Below are 12224 nucleotides of genomic sequence, written 5' to 3'. Positions count from 1 at the left end.
TAATGCAGTGGGTGTGATATCAGTCTGAGAACTAAGAAAATAGTTAGAGATTCAGTTGTGGTGAGTACTTTGGACAGGTTTATCCAAGTCCAAATCATCCAGGATATCTGTCAGAGTTGACCATATCATGAGAATGTTCATTCAATATGTCTAAAATAACATTTGCCATATGTAGTCTTGCCCTATCTTGTTGCGAAAATGTTTCCATCCCACACTGCATCTTTCAGACGCCAAGCATGGGGATCATCAGCGCCTCTGATATTCATATTCTATTTATTGATATTTCCATTTATGTGAAACTGAGCTTCAGAGAACAACATGTGTTGAATAAGTGTTTGCTCTACATCTAAATATTAATGAGATGAATCACAAAAGATGACTTCGCGAACTTCATCAACATCAGTTACTGCGTATGTGCATTACATGTAATCTCAGTTTCATAAAATTCCATTTTTTTATTTATTCTTTTTATTTGTAGTTTAAATGCGTCATGTTTGTGCTTAATTCAGTAGTATATTTATTGATCACTTGTAAGAATAAGACCACATAACTTTAAGAAGATACAATTAATTTATATTTATAAGGAGGTATGGATAACAATTTAAGCCATGATACATACAAAGTATGCCCATTAGTTAAGCTGCCAGTACAGATTTTAGTGTGGTTCAAGATTGAATTATACAATTTTTGTAATCATTAGGCAATGGTCAAAGGGAATTGATATACTTAAAAATGAATACAATAGTAAAGCAATGATTTTCTTGGAAGCAGGAATTTAAAACACAGGACCCAGATATAATATAGAATCAACACCCACTTTCCAGGTCATACAAACAGAACAACTTGTTCAAATTCTTTTCCTGTGAATGTAAAATGTATTTTTTTCAAGAAATAACTCTGCCTTTTCATGTGGTGAGTACAGAAATGTGTACATACCTAACATGGTTTTATATCCTTCAACTATGATTGAAATCTGTATTGAATTCTGGACATTCCATACGCTGTGTGAATTTAAATTACGTATATTTTTTTATGTTTAGCTGTAATGACAGGCATGCATGAACATCGTCTTATTACTACAATATTGCTCATATGCATTATTCAGAGTACAACTTTTTCTTTCGATTTTTGAGATATCTGCCAAAATTTTATAATTTAATTTTAATTTTACAGCAGAACATGGGTAAAATCAAAATGGAAAATGATGTTGATGTTCAAAGTGAAAAAGATCCCATTGGCGTGGTATCAGATGAGGTTCATGTACAATCAGGAACTTCAATAAAGAAAGATGAAACTGAGGTAAGCCTTTCTTTCAGATGAGCTTTTTCTTTCTGTTCATTTGTACAAGTGCCTGAGTGTTTCTTTTTAGTGTATGAGTCGTTATTATCTGTTAAACGATTATAAAGAAGGAACATTACTGTACGTTTATAACCTAACTCTGATTTGCTCCTGTAGAGCTTGAAGCCTGTAAGAATAATAGCAAATTGCAGCCTCAATTGGGTAGTGCACATATATATATAATTATCTTAATTTGTAATACAAAATAAGAGACACCTTTTTCAGGCTTGTAGAAGATCTGTGACCCAGTAATTGTGAATAAATACTAAACAGTCAAAGATGTTACAAATTAAATATAATGCATTTGTTCAAATAGGTTTCTTGTTTGAAAGTGCGTGTGCTCATGTGGAAATTTTTACGAGTAAGAATTTCTTTCCATTATTCATTTAATTTGCTTTGTGTTTTTTTTTAGATTTATTTTCATTTTATTTCTCCACTTAGAAGTCTTACGATAAATCTGTTTTGACAGAATCTTATATTTTGGTGTGAAGCTTTTGTTATAAATTACAGCCCTGCCCATTTTTTTCTTTCGTTACTCTAACAGCACAAGATAAGGAAAGGTGTCTGTTATCACCAACTATTTGGTAATGTTAATAAAGTGGTAGTTTGTTTATCATGATATGCTTTAGCGTGCGCTGTGCAATATTTAAATCTTAATATGTACACTGAAATGCCCTATTTGTCATAAATTTTGTTATTGGCTTATAATATATGTCCATATATACACTGAATTACTACAACGCTACAGTCACCTGTTAAAATAGTTAAGAAGGTTACATGCAACAGTTGGTATAAGTGAAAAATATATTTCCAATTCCATATTACATTTCTGTTACTGTTAGTGTCCACTGAACTCCAAATATCCGTGGCTTTGTCGTGTTTTTGTGTTAAGGCTGGATGCTCGTGTGATGTTGGGTTGGCGCAGTTCCTCCTATGTAGATACGTTTACTGTATTTTGGGATCTTGCTTCTTGCTCTGTGTTCTGTGATAATAGATGTCTGTGGAGTAAATAAGATGAGCAATAATATGTGTAATAAATAACATTTCATATATTTGTGTGTATATTTAAATCTATTTAAGACTGCTATGGTGCATTAACACTTACAGTAGGTCTTGTGGCTTTCGTATGTCGTCTGTTGTGGAGGAGTGTACTGCGCTGTGTATCATGGTATAATGTCATGCTATATGATCTATGTACAAGGGGAGTTTGAAGAGTAATGAGATTGGCAACACTGCTCATCTTTAGTGGCCTTGATCAAGATGGCACACGTTCTGTTTGTTTCCTCAAGTGTGTTCAGCTGTTAATACAGATATCGTCATTTTCCAAGGCGTGTGTGTCTGTAAAAGCTCTTGTACAAAAATCCTGTTTTGCATTGGTGGAACGGAACGACATTTCATATGTTTTAAGGCAGAGATGTGCAATGGAATTTTGAGTGGAGCTCAGAAAAAGCGGCAAAGAGACGTTGAAGGTGTTACAGAATGTGTATGGAACAGAAACAATGAGCCGAGCTACAATGTTTCAGTTTTTGAAATATTTTAAAAATGGAAACAAAAGGGTGGTTGACAGCGCTCGAAGAGGGAGACCAAGCACCATCATCTGGAAAAATGATGCTGGTATTGTTTTCTGACTCAAAAGGCATTATTTTTCAGCACAGGCTACCTCAGGTAACTTTGAATGGTGTTTACTGTGGATATATACTTGAAACTTATTTGGGGAACGTAGTTCAGAAAGAAGTGACTGGAGTTCTTGACGAAAAGGTGGCGTCTGCTTCATGACAATGCACGACCACATATTGCACATGTGGCCAGGGCTGCGGAGTCGGTGAAAATATACCGACTCCTACCTCTGTATAACATCTTAAGAACACTTCCGCCACTTTGTGAGCAGCCAGCGGCCTCACGCTTAGCGAGATTCAACGACACATCGAGGCACATGGTGTGTTATTAATACTTTGTAACTTTGGCTCCGGCACCTCAAGAATGCAAACTGTCTAGAAATCAACCGACTTCTGCAATAACCATTAGACGTGAATTTAAATATAGGTTATAAGTCTAAAAAGTAGCCTGATGATCCACGTGGTGGTGATGAAATATCTTGTGTTACCATTTACCATTATTAATAAATATTGAGCTTTTATGAAGGAGCCAGAGTCAGAGGTTTCGATACCAACTCCGCAGCCCTGCTTGTGGCGACGGAGGCGCTGCCATACATCGATGGACCACCAGTAGAACACCCACCCTACAGTCCAGACTTTCCTTCATTTGATATTTGAGCATTTCCAGCGCTTAAACAAGCTACCGCCTCTGCCCTACGCAAGATGTCTGGAAATGGGCTACTGCACGTGTTTGAGCAGTTGGTGAGAAGCTGCAGAAAATGTATAGCACGTGAAGGCCGCTAACTTTGGCAGAGAAAGTGCCAAAGCCTCAGGAATCATCAGGTGGTGAGTAATGCGAGTGGTCGCATTACTTTTCAAACTCCACTCGTTAGGGGGAGGATGTGTGCTGATGGTAAGAATGCTCGTATAGTGCGTCACAGATCAGGTTATGACTGTATGGATATCGTTCAGCTGTTGGTTTGGTTTTGGGTACAGAATATGTGGTGTTTTTCTAATAGTTTAAACGTCTTTCTTTACTGTCTGTTTTTATTATTTCCAAATATCTTCTATGGTGCCATTGGATTCTCCTGTATTTGGGATATGATGTGCATTACATGATGATCTCTATTGTTCGATATTGAACTTACATGTTCTTTTGAAGTGTGTGATCTCTTTGTGCTATATGATCAGTGCGCAGTCTCTGCATTTTAGCTTATTTGCACCTCCATCATCAATTTTTTTTGTGATTTAGGTTTTTGGTGTTTTTTGAAACATATCAGTGGTTTAGAAAGATATTTTTATCAGTATTTTTTTTAATTTTGTTATATGCCAGGTTGTTTTTCCATGTGTCTGCAAATGTGGTCCATTTCTCCTTATGTCCTTTGTTTGTTTATTTGTGCTATTATCTTGTTTTTATGTTGATGTTTTGTGTTTACCTTTGCTAAATTTGTTCCATTTTATATTTGTGTTATGATAATTTTTTTCTGTTATTTGCCAAGTGGAATTTAATTTCTTACTTTCATTCTTAATTTTATGGTGGATATTTTTGTTACTTGATTGAACGGGTAATCGTCGTCGTTTTGTGCTCTGTAGGATGACGACATGTTTGATGTACAGTCATACTCATTAGAGATGGCTTCCAGTATGTGTTAGTTAATTGATCTTGTAATGCGAATGTGTGGTGTTTCTTTTGAGGCAGGTATTGACTGAATTATTTTATGATATTTAGACGACATCACCTGTAAAGGGTTAAGGGAAGAATATCCGTTGATGCTTTTTGACAGTTGGGTACAGAGCACAATATTTGGAACACTGAAGGAAATACTGGGGAAGACGCTTAATGTGGAGCTTCATAATCATTTGTCTACATCAAATATTAATTATTATTGTTATCACATCAAGGAGGATGAGTAGGGAATGTAAACATGAGAAATGCATACAAGAATTCAGTTACAAAACCTAAATTGAAGAGATCCCTTGGGGGATCAAGACATAGAAGGGAGGATAATATTAAAATAGTTCTTAAAGAAATAGGATATAAGGACAAGGTCTGGATCCTTGTGGCTAAGGATAGCAATCAGTGCCAGGCTCTTTGAACTCACTCTGTAAACCTCTGGGTTCCGTGTATGCGGCTAATTTCTTGACTGCCTGAGGACGACTAATCTGTTCAGCAGACTTAGTTCAGTAAAGAAATGAAACGTTCGATTTTACGTTTAATTTGTTTAGTTGTTCTTGAGGCTGTTGGTACAGCACATGCGCTACCACAGTTGTAATCTAATTGTTTCAGTCCAGATATATATAAACGCTCTTTTATGATGCTTACTATAATTATCAGCTCCTCCAAGTTACCTGTCACCCAAGAAAGGTTATCGATCCTTGCGCTAGCCCTTTATTTTGCAAGCGTGTCTTATTGCGTTATGATTACATTTTACATTTAAATTGTAAGTGGACAGAACGTGGTCATGATCAGCTTCAGGTGTGGAGGTTTTGCTTAACTTCATTTTACTGAAAGTTGTGCCTGGTTCATAGAATGAGACGTGTAACGTCTTCTTTCGCAGATCATGAATATAGAAGTTGAGGATTTTGCTGATACACAAGAAGAGGACGATCCTATGGCAAAACTTGCATTGATAAAGTCTGAACATAAGGTGAGTTGTACATTACAAATTAACTTTTAAGAAATGTGTGGGATTACGTATTGTGTTTCTCTTGTCCATCTTCACATGAAGCAATTCTACTCTGGTGATTGGATTTTGCAAAATGGCGCCAGGGGACTGAATTCTGTTGCTCAGTGTTTATGAAATACCATTTTAAGTTTCTGTTGCATCAGTTTTAAAACATGTGAAATTAAATATTGGCCAAACTGAGATATATTTTAGACAAATGTGGCCCATAAATCTTGTATATTATGTGGGCTTTGTATTGAAAATACTGCCTCCTATTGAATCTCTTATACAGTTCACAGGAACTATGAATGTTTTAAGATTATCTTTTATTTCTTTTGTAACTAGATGCAAATTGTACTCATATATTAGAACAGTGTTGTCATTTCTGCGAAGCATCCTTAACTTTTTCCATATGGGAAGCTAACATTGAGTATGTAATATTGAAATTTGCAGCCATGGAGACTTTTAATGAAGAAGCAAATTGTGTCATAACATTTTCTGCCTTGTTTTCGACTTTGTTTCTGTAGACCCAAATATTCTCCTTTGCTCTGTCGTTTTGGCACAGATTTGATTCAATTAAATGTTTAAGAGGTTAACTTGACTTCATATATAAAGTTGGCCGGGAGGGAGGAGCGTTAATGTGATACTCTACTCAGTATTTCTCTCCAAAACATACAAAATGTGATTTCATTATTGTGTGCACTTTATTAGTGATGTGTACTTGTAACTGTCGAGTGAACACAATATTTTGTGACCATTGAATATGTGCTTTACCATCTGATTACATAAAGCAAGCCATAATCAGCTGAGGCATTGTCACTGCTTTGGTATGAACGTCGACGTCTTTGATTTCATATTACGACACGGAGACTATATTATTAAAGTCATATTTGTATTAGAAAAATCCTTTTCATAGAACAGTCTTATTAATCCTTTGGGATTAGTCCCTTCTATGGGACCAGAGCAGATCTAGATACCAGAACGTAGTGGCCTTGTTTTAAAACATCACGTCAAGAAAAACAGGAATATTAAATGAAATGCACCATCGTCAGGCTCCTTTAAAGATGTTCTGCAGCTGCTATTAGTTTGATGCAGTAAAATTGTATTGATAATTAATCCATTTCATGCAGTGAGAGAGCACAGTCAGGACTCGTATTGAGTGTGGTTATTTTACAGGACTCCATCAATTTACAGAAAGTTGTACCTGATTCTTATGGTGAAACGAGTCTCGGGTTTTCTCATGATGACAATCAAGTCATCGATATTAAAGTTGAGGATGTCGGAGGTGTGAAAGAGGAGGAGCATCTCCAGTAATAAAGGCGGAGCATGAGGTACGTTGCATCTCCATTTGTCTGTCCACATGAAGCAATTCCGCTCTGCTGAATAGATTTAGAAGTGTCCGTTGTAAACTAGTGCAAGGGAATTGCATTTGTTGCCTACTGTTCGTGGAGTATCGCTTCTGTTTTGTGTTAAATTTATTTTAAGACGTGATATTAAATATTGAGAAATACAAGAAGTGTTTTAAACAGATGTCGCCACTCAACCCTTTGATAGTTTGTCCAGACTTTCCGGTAAGCCTTGTTTTTATGCTTTTAATTCCCATTGAATTCCATGCACATTTTTGTGGATCTGTGAATGTTTGAAGGTTTTCTCCTTTCTTTCTTTCTTTCTTTAACTTTGTTGCAGCGTGTATCACTGCAGTGGCATGGACCTGCCATTTCCATTAAGGACCTTTTACAGGATAATTGATGACCCTCTAAAAATGTAATATTAGTTGATTTGTTCTAAGACTATGTTGGACATTGCTAATTGCCTTGATTTTAAGACTCCATCAATGTAAGACACACTTGATTTAATCTTAGGTATTTATCAACTGTTAGACGCCATCAAATCTAAAATGCATTGTCTGTATTCCTGTCTTTGGGTAATTCGTTGTCATTTACTGACAATCTTAGATTATCGGCAGTTTGGATCAAATGAGCACACTTAGGTTTAAGTACGCGTTACTCATTACTAGAAGGAAAAGATAAGCTGAATCTCTGGATTACTGTCTGAAAGTTTTTCCTTCTTAACTAGGGTTATTACTGAATGATGAACAGATATAAGTCCCTCAGAGTCACCTGGAACTTCAGATATAAGCAATTTTTAATTAAATTTGTTTCTGTATCACTGGCAGGTGATTTTTATATGTAATTGTTTTGTATGGATGTAAAACGTGTTCTCTCACTCTGAGGGAAGAACACAGATTGCAGGTGTTTGAGAATAGGATGTTGAGGATATTTGGGCCTAGATGAGAAGAGGATGAGGTATGGAGAAAACTGTATAATAATGAGCTTAAAAATTTGTACTCCTCCCCCAGTATTATCAGGGTGATTAAGTCAAGAAGAATGAGATGGGTGGGGCATGTGGCAAGCATTGATGGGGAAAGAGATGTGCACCTGAGGGGAAGAGACCCCTGGGGAGACCTAGACGTAGATGGGAGGATAATCTCAGGCGGGATCTATGGGAGACAGGAGTTGAAGGAGACTGGATTTTGTTGGCCCAGGACAGAGTCCGGTGGAGGGCTCTGGTTAATTCGGTGATGAACCTTCGTGTTCCGTATGGCATCTAGTTAGTTAGTTAACTAGTTAGAAACAGCGAAACCAAATCACTGATGTAACAAAAGTGATATTTCTCATATGCTTCCTCCGTGTTTCCAAATCATCTGCTTATAATACTTCGAATCCAGTTCTAACTAAAAAGATGGCTTAGGTAACCCGAAGGTTCATCACCGAATGATCCAAAGCCCTCCACCGGTCTCCGTCCTGCTTTCTTTTCTTTTAAAGTACAGTCGGCTACAAATGGCATGAGTAGCAAAACCACCCAGAGCAATGTCGACTGTTTATTGGTCAATGATTTAAACGACGACATACCAACTGCAGAGTTTGTAAACAGCTGCTCATGACTTGAACAAAGGTATCAGAATTTCTTACGTGTGATCTGAAGGACGTCGTTAGTTAAGTTGACAGCCGATGTGGTCCGTCAGTTGCTCCTTTGTTTTGCAGTGCCGCGTGTTGAGAGCCGTCACCTGGAGACACATTTACAGCCCCTACTCCGGCTCTGGACATCCGGCGTGCTTCTACGCCGGCGGTTTGCTGGACGAGTTCCTCAGGTTCCTGCGACTGGCCCGCCATTCGCCAACCGACTTGGGGGTAGCGATGCTTAACCCAAGTGATGAGAACGAAGTCGCGAATCTGTATGCTCTGTGCTCAATGTTCACGAACCACTTCAAGAAAAGAACTGAGAAATTCAAAAGCGATTATTCCATCTCTGAGGCAAATGTCATTGACCTGTGCCATGGCTTCATGAAGTTGGAACACAGGATGAACCCACATGAACAGGCGGTGACGGCCAATGGAACGGAATGCCACGTCAAGGCTCACTATGGGTAAGGAGGGGCACATTACTTTGTGGCCGCGCAATAGGGAAATCCTTTTATCAGCTAAGAACACGCCATATTCATTTTCCACTGCGAATTAGCAAAACTGTGGGTCACCACACAAGCAAGGGGTGGGCCGAAGTAAGGGGTGCATACGGAATTTTGGCAGGGAATCTTTCTGGAAAAAGACCACTGTGCAGACCAGGAAGAAGATGGGAGGATTATATCAAGATGGACGAAGTTGGCGCAGGATCGTGGCCGGTGGCGGGCTTTGGTGTTGTCGGCGTTGGACCTGCGAGTTGTTCTACCAGGAAGTTGAGTTAGTCTGTCGGTCTCCAGAAGGCGCAGTGGTTGTGTGTTCTCCACGCTCGCGCGATTGTATTCGTACGCTTTCAGTTTGGAATGGTTTTGCAAAATAGTTTTGAGAAGGCCTCGTTTAAGTGTCAGGTCCAATGGCGAAGTCAGAATATTGAAGTTACTCAGAGTCGCTCCGCTACAAAACTGGAGCCCCTAAAAGGTCTGAGGTATTCTTACGATATGTTTTTGATGCTTGGTACCATCTTCTGTGTTCAAAGCGAGAGGAAAGCACGGAAGGAAGTCTTACATGTTTTACAGTAAAAATGCGTCTTTCTCGCCGTGCTATAAATTATTGTTCAACTTGAAACTGATGCCGTCAGTCACAGCGACTTGTTTAGTTAGAGTAATCCGGAAACTTAGCAAGGAGTCTTGATCGCAAATTACGTAAACGCACTTTACTAAAAACCCACGTTTATCCCAACCGCACGCCATCGTCTGTTCACTTCCCTGAACCGAGCAATTCTTGCTGTTTGTTATGAATCCCCTTGCTCGTTGCTGAGCGTGAATTTGAGTATGCAAGAAGAAATATCAAATCTGAACCCGGAGACGGTTATCTTGATCGAGGTTTTCCTCGCTAACTTTCTCGTGAGACCCCGTAAAAGCGCCACCTCCATGAACGACGGTCCACTGTTTTATGACTTTTGTTTCTTCGTTCGAAGAATCCCAGTCGATTGCTGACAGGCATAAAGCACAGCACTTCAACAAGAACAAATGATAAGTTATTGGCAGCGCGTTCCTTTACGTACGTCTGTCTGTCGTACGTGATGTTCCGGAAAAAAGAAAAGCTATGTTTGTGTCCGCGTCGAAAACCGTGCGAGGTAGCCGGTTGTCAAAATGGGTCGCTGCCCAGCCACACCCCCTCAGTTTAAGAGCCCCCCACTGGACGAAAATTTCGAAAGTCTTTAACGGGGACTTCATTTTGTAAATCTGATTTCCTGAAAGGACTTGGAACATTTGCCATATCAAGAATCTGTTATAGTGAAATTCGTTGTTCTTGAACTTTTATGTTCGACATCCGCTGGAAGTCTTCAGGTATTTTACAACGCTTTATCAGGTTATGAGGTTCTGTAATCTTGAATAGCGTACGGTGATTTTCTGGGCTTGACACGGTATGATAACCCACTGTCCTCAGGAGTGCAGATGTCAGAGTGTGGTTACATACAATCACAACATTTGTCGTTTCAAAATTCTTTGAATACAAGTAAGACCTCGGACCACTGACTCATGCATGGCCTGAGCTTGATAGTCGCAAAATATCTCCGAGCTTTCTTGCAGTTACAAACAGACAAAGGAATTTCGTTGGAATCCAGAAATCTAGATAGGGGAGTCTGAGGGAAAGTAGCAGAGCCCATCGCGCCTTCGTCCACCTTGACGTTTTCGTGTGACGTAGACGAAGGTCGCTGGAATTTTGCACCCAGTTCAATTCCCTGCAACTAACACGGCACAATCGTTTAATCTGTGTTTATGTTTCTTACAGGATGCCTTACACGTGGTTGAATTGCCTGCCTTCATCTCATGCTCAACCTAATCAGAGGAGCGAAGAGCCGAGGCCGATATATCTGCGCATGCGCCAACCAATCAATGGCAGGAACCATTTCTTCCTGGAGAAAGTTCACCACGGAAAAGAACTGCTACTTCGGAAAGGACCCTATATATTAATATTAAAATACATTGTACCCTCTGTTTACAACGCGTTTCATCAGAAATATGGCTATTTATTTTTTTATGGAATCATGGATCGGTCTGAAGGCCACTTCAATTTCGACATGAAAAAATCTTCAACCGTTCAGCTTTTCGATTATTTTAATCTGGAATTCTTTACTTCACATAACGAAACTAATTCTTCTGACTGCGTAGTTAATGTTCCAGAATCTTCTAACATAGACCTGAATATTGACATGGAACTTCACTCACCGTTAAGAATGGCACCAATAAGATTTTCTGATAACTCTCTAGCATATATTTCGACGTCCCGTGTAGACGTTAACGGTTATCGCCGGATCAACTTCAGGTGAATCATGGAACCAAATTCCTTTTCAAAATTTCTATAAATTGCTCCCCGTCTCTTGCAAACGGCCGAACTTCTACGTTTCAACATTTTACAAGCTCTAGCAAAAATGATTAATACACAAGATGGCTGTCTTCTAGGTTGTTGCAGGTCACACGTGTGATACTCAACTTTGTCGTTAATACTTTCGTCTGTTCTTCCATGCCGGGCCATCTTTACTGCGGGAACAGCCGCACTAGGTCCCACACATCGACAATACGATGTGTGGAAGACGTCTTGCACGGCGTCGTCTTAATCGCCCAAGAAGTAAAATTGTAACTCAGAAATAAAAAAATTGCACAGTCGAGAACACGTGTCTGTATCCTGTGAATGCTCCCTTGTTAAAGAACAGATCTGAGCAAAGGTCTGCATTTCCTTAGATATTATGGATCTGGTATTAAAAGAACATACTTCAGCACCGAAGATGTAGAAAGTACGTTTCACCAAAACATCGGCACCCACCGATGAGTCTACCCAGCACCAAACCTCAGAAAAGCATCTACATAACTGAGATAACCTCAAATCACGTGCCTTCACTTCTCAGAATGTCCTGTTCTTCATATGAATCCGTAAAATACCCACAATGTATATACGCAAACCTACTACATTTCCTTGTCCATGTCACACAAAGCGAAATTAGGACGCACCTGATCGAATGACGGTCTGAAGACACCCAGCTTTGAGAAACACGCCATACCTCCCATTCCAGGGTGTCCAATTCTAAAGTGAAGACACACTTGGCCAATCGACATTTCCTTGAGGCTAACAAGTTCAGTCATCAATGCTGCCAACGTCTCACGGCG

The 12224-nt window shown here is 39.1% G+C and overlaps 1 protein-coding gene across 1 annotated transcript; it reads left to right on the top strand.

Moving 5' to 3' along the window:
* The first annotated feature begins 23 nt into the window (after positions 1 to 23).
* On the top strand, positions 24 to 11731 carry LOC110836118 (uncharacterized). The gene is made up of 5 exons (XM_087344588.1): positions 24 to 60; positions 1174 to 1299; positions 5492 to 5581; positions 8644 to 9026; positions 10852 to 11731. Exons 2-5 carry the CDS (start codon positions 1180 to 1182, stop codon positions 11387 to 11389), a joined length of 1131 nt encoding a protein of 376 aa, XP_087200714.1. The 5' UTR covers positions 24 to 60; positions 1174 to 1179; the 3' UTR covers positions 11390 to 11731.
* Positions 11732 to 12224: the final 493 nt, after the last annotated feature.

The sequence above is a fragment of the Zootermopsis nevadensis genome, unplaced genomic scaffold (genome assembly GCF_977971745.1).
Source record: "Zootermopsis nevadensis isolate Lab colony 2312 unplaced genomic scaffold, Znev_1.0 Znev_ptg000007l, whole genome shotgun sequence".
NCBI classification, from domain to species: Eukaryota; Metazoa; Arthropoda; class Insecta; order Blattodea; family Termopsidae; genus Zootermopsis; species Zootermopsis nevadensis.
The sequence above is the reverse complement of the archived record's forward strand: the minus strand, read 5'-3'. Positions and strand labels throughout refer to the sequence as shown.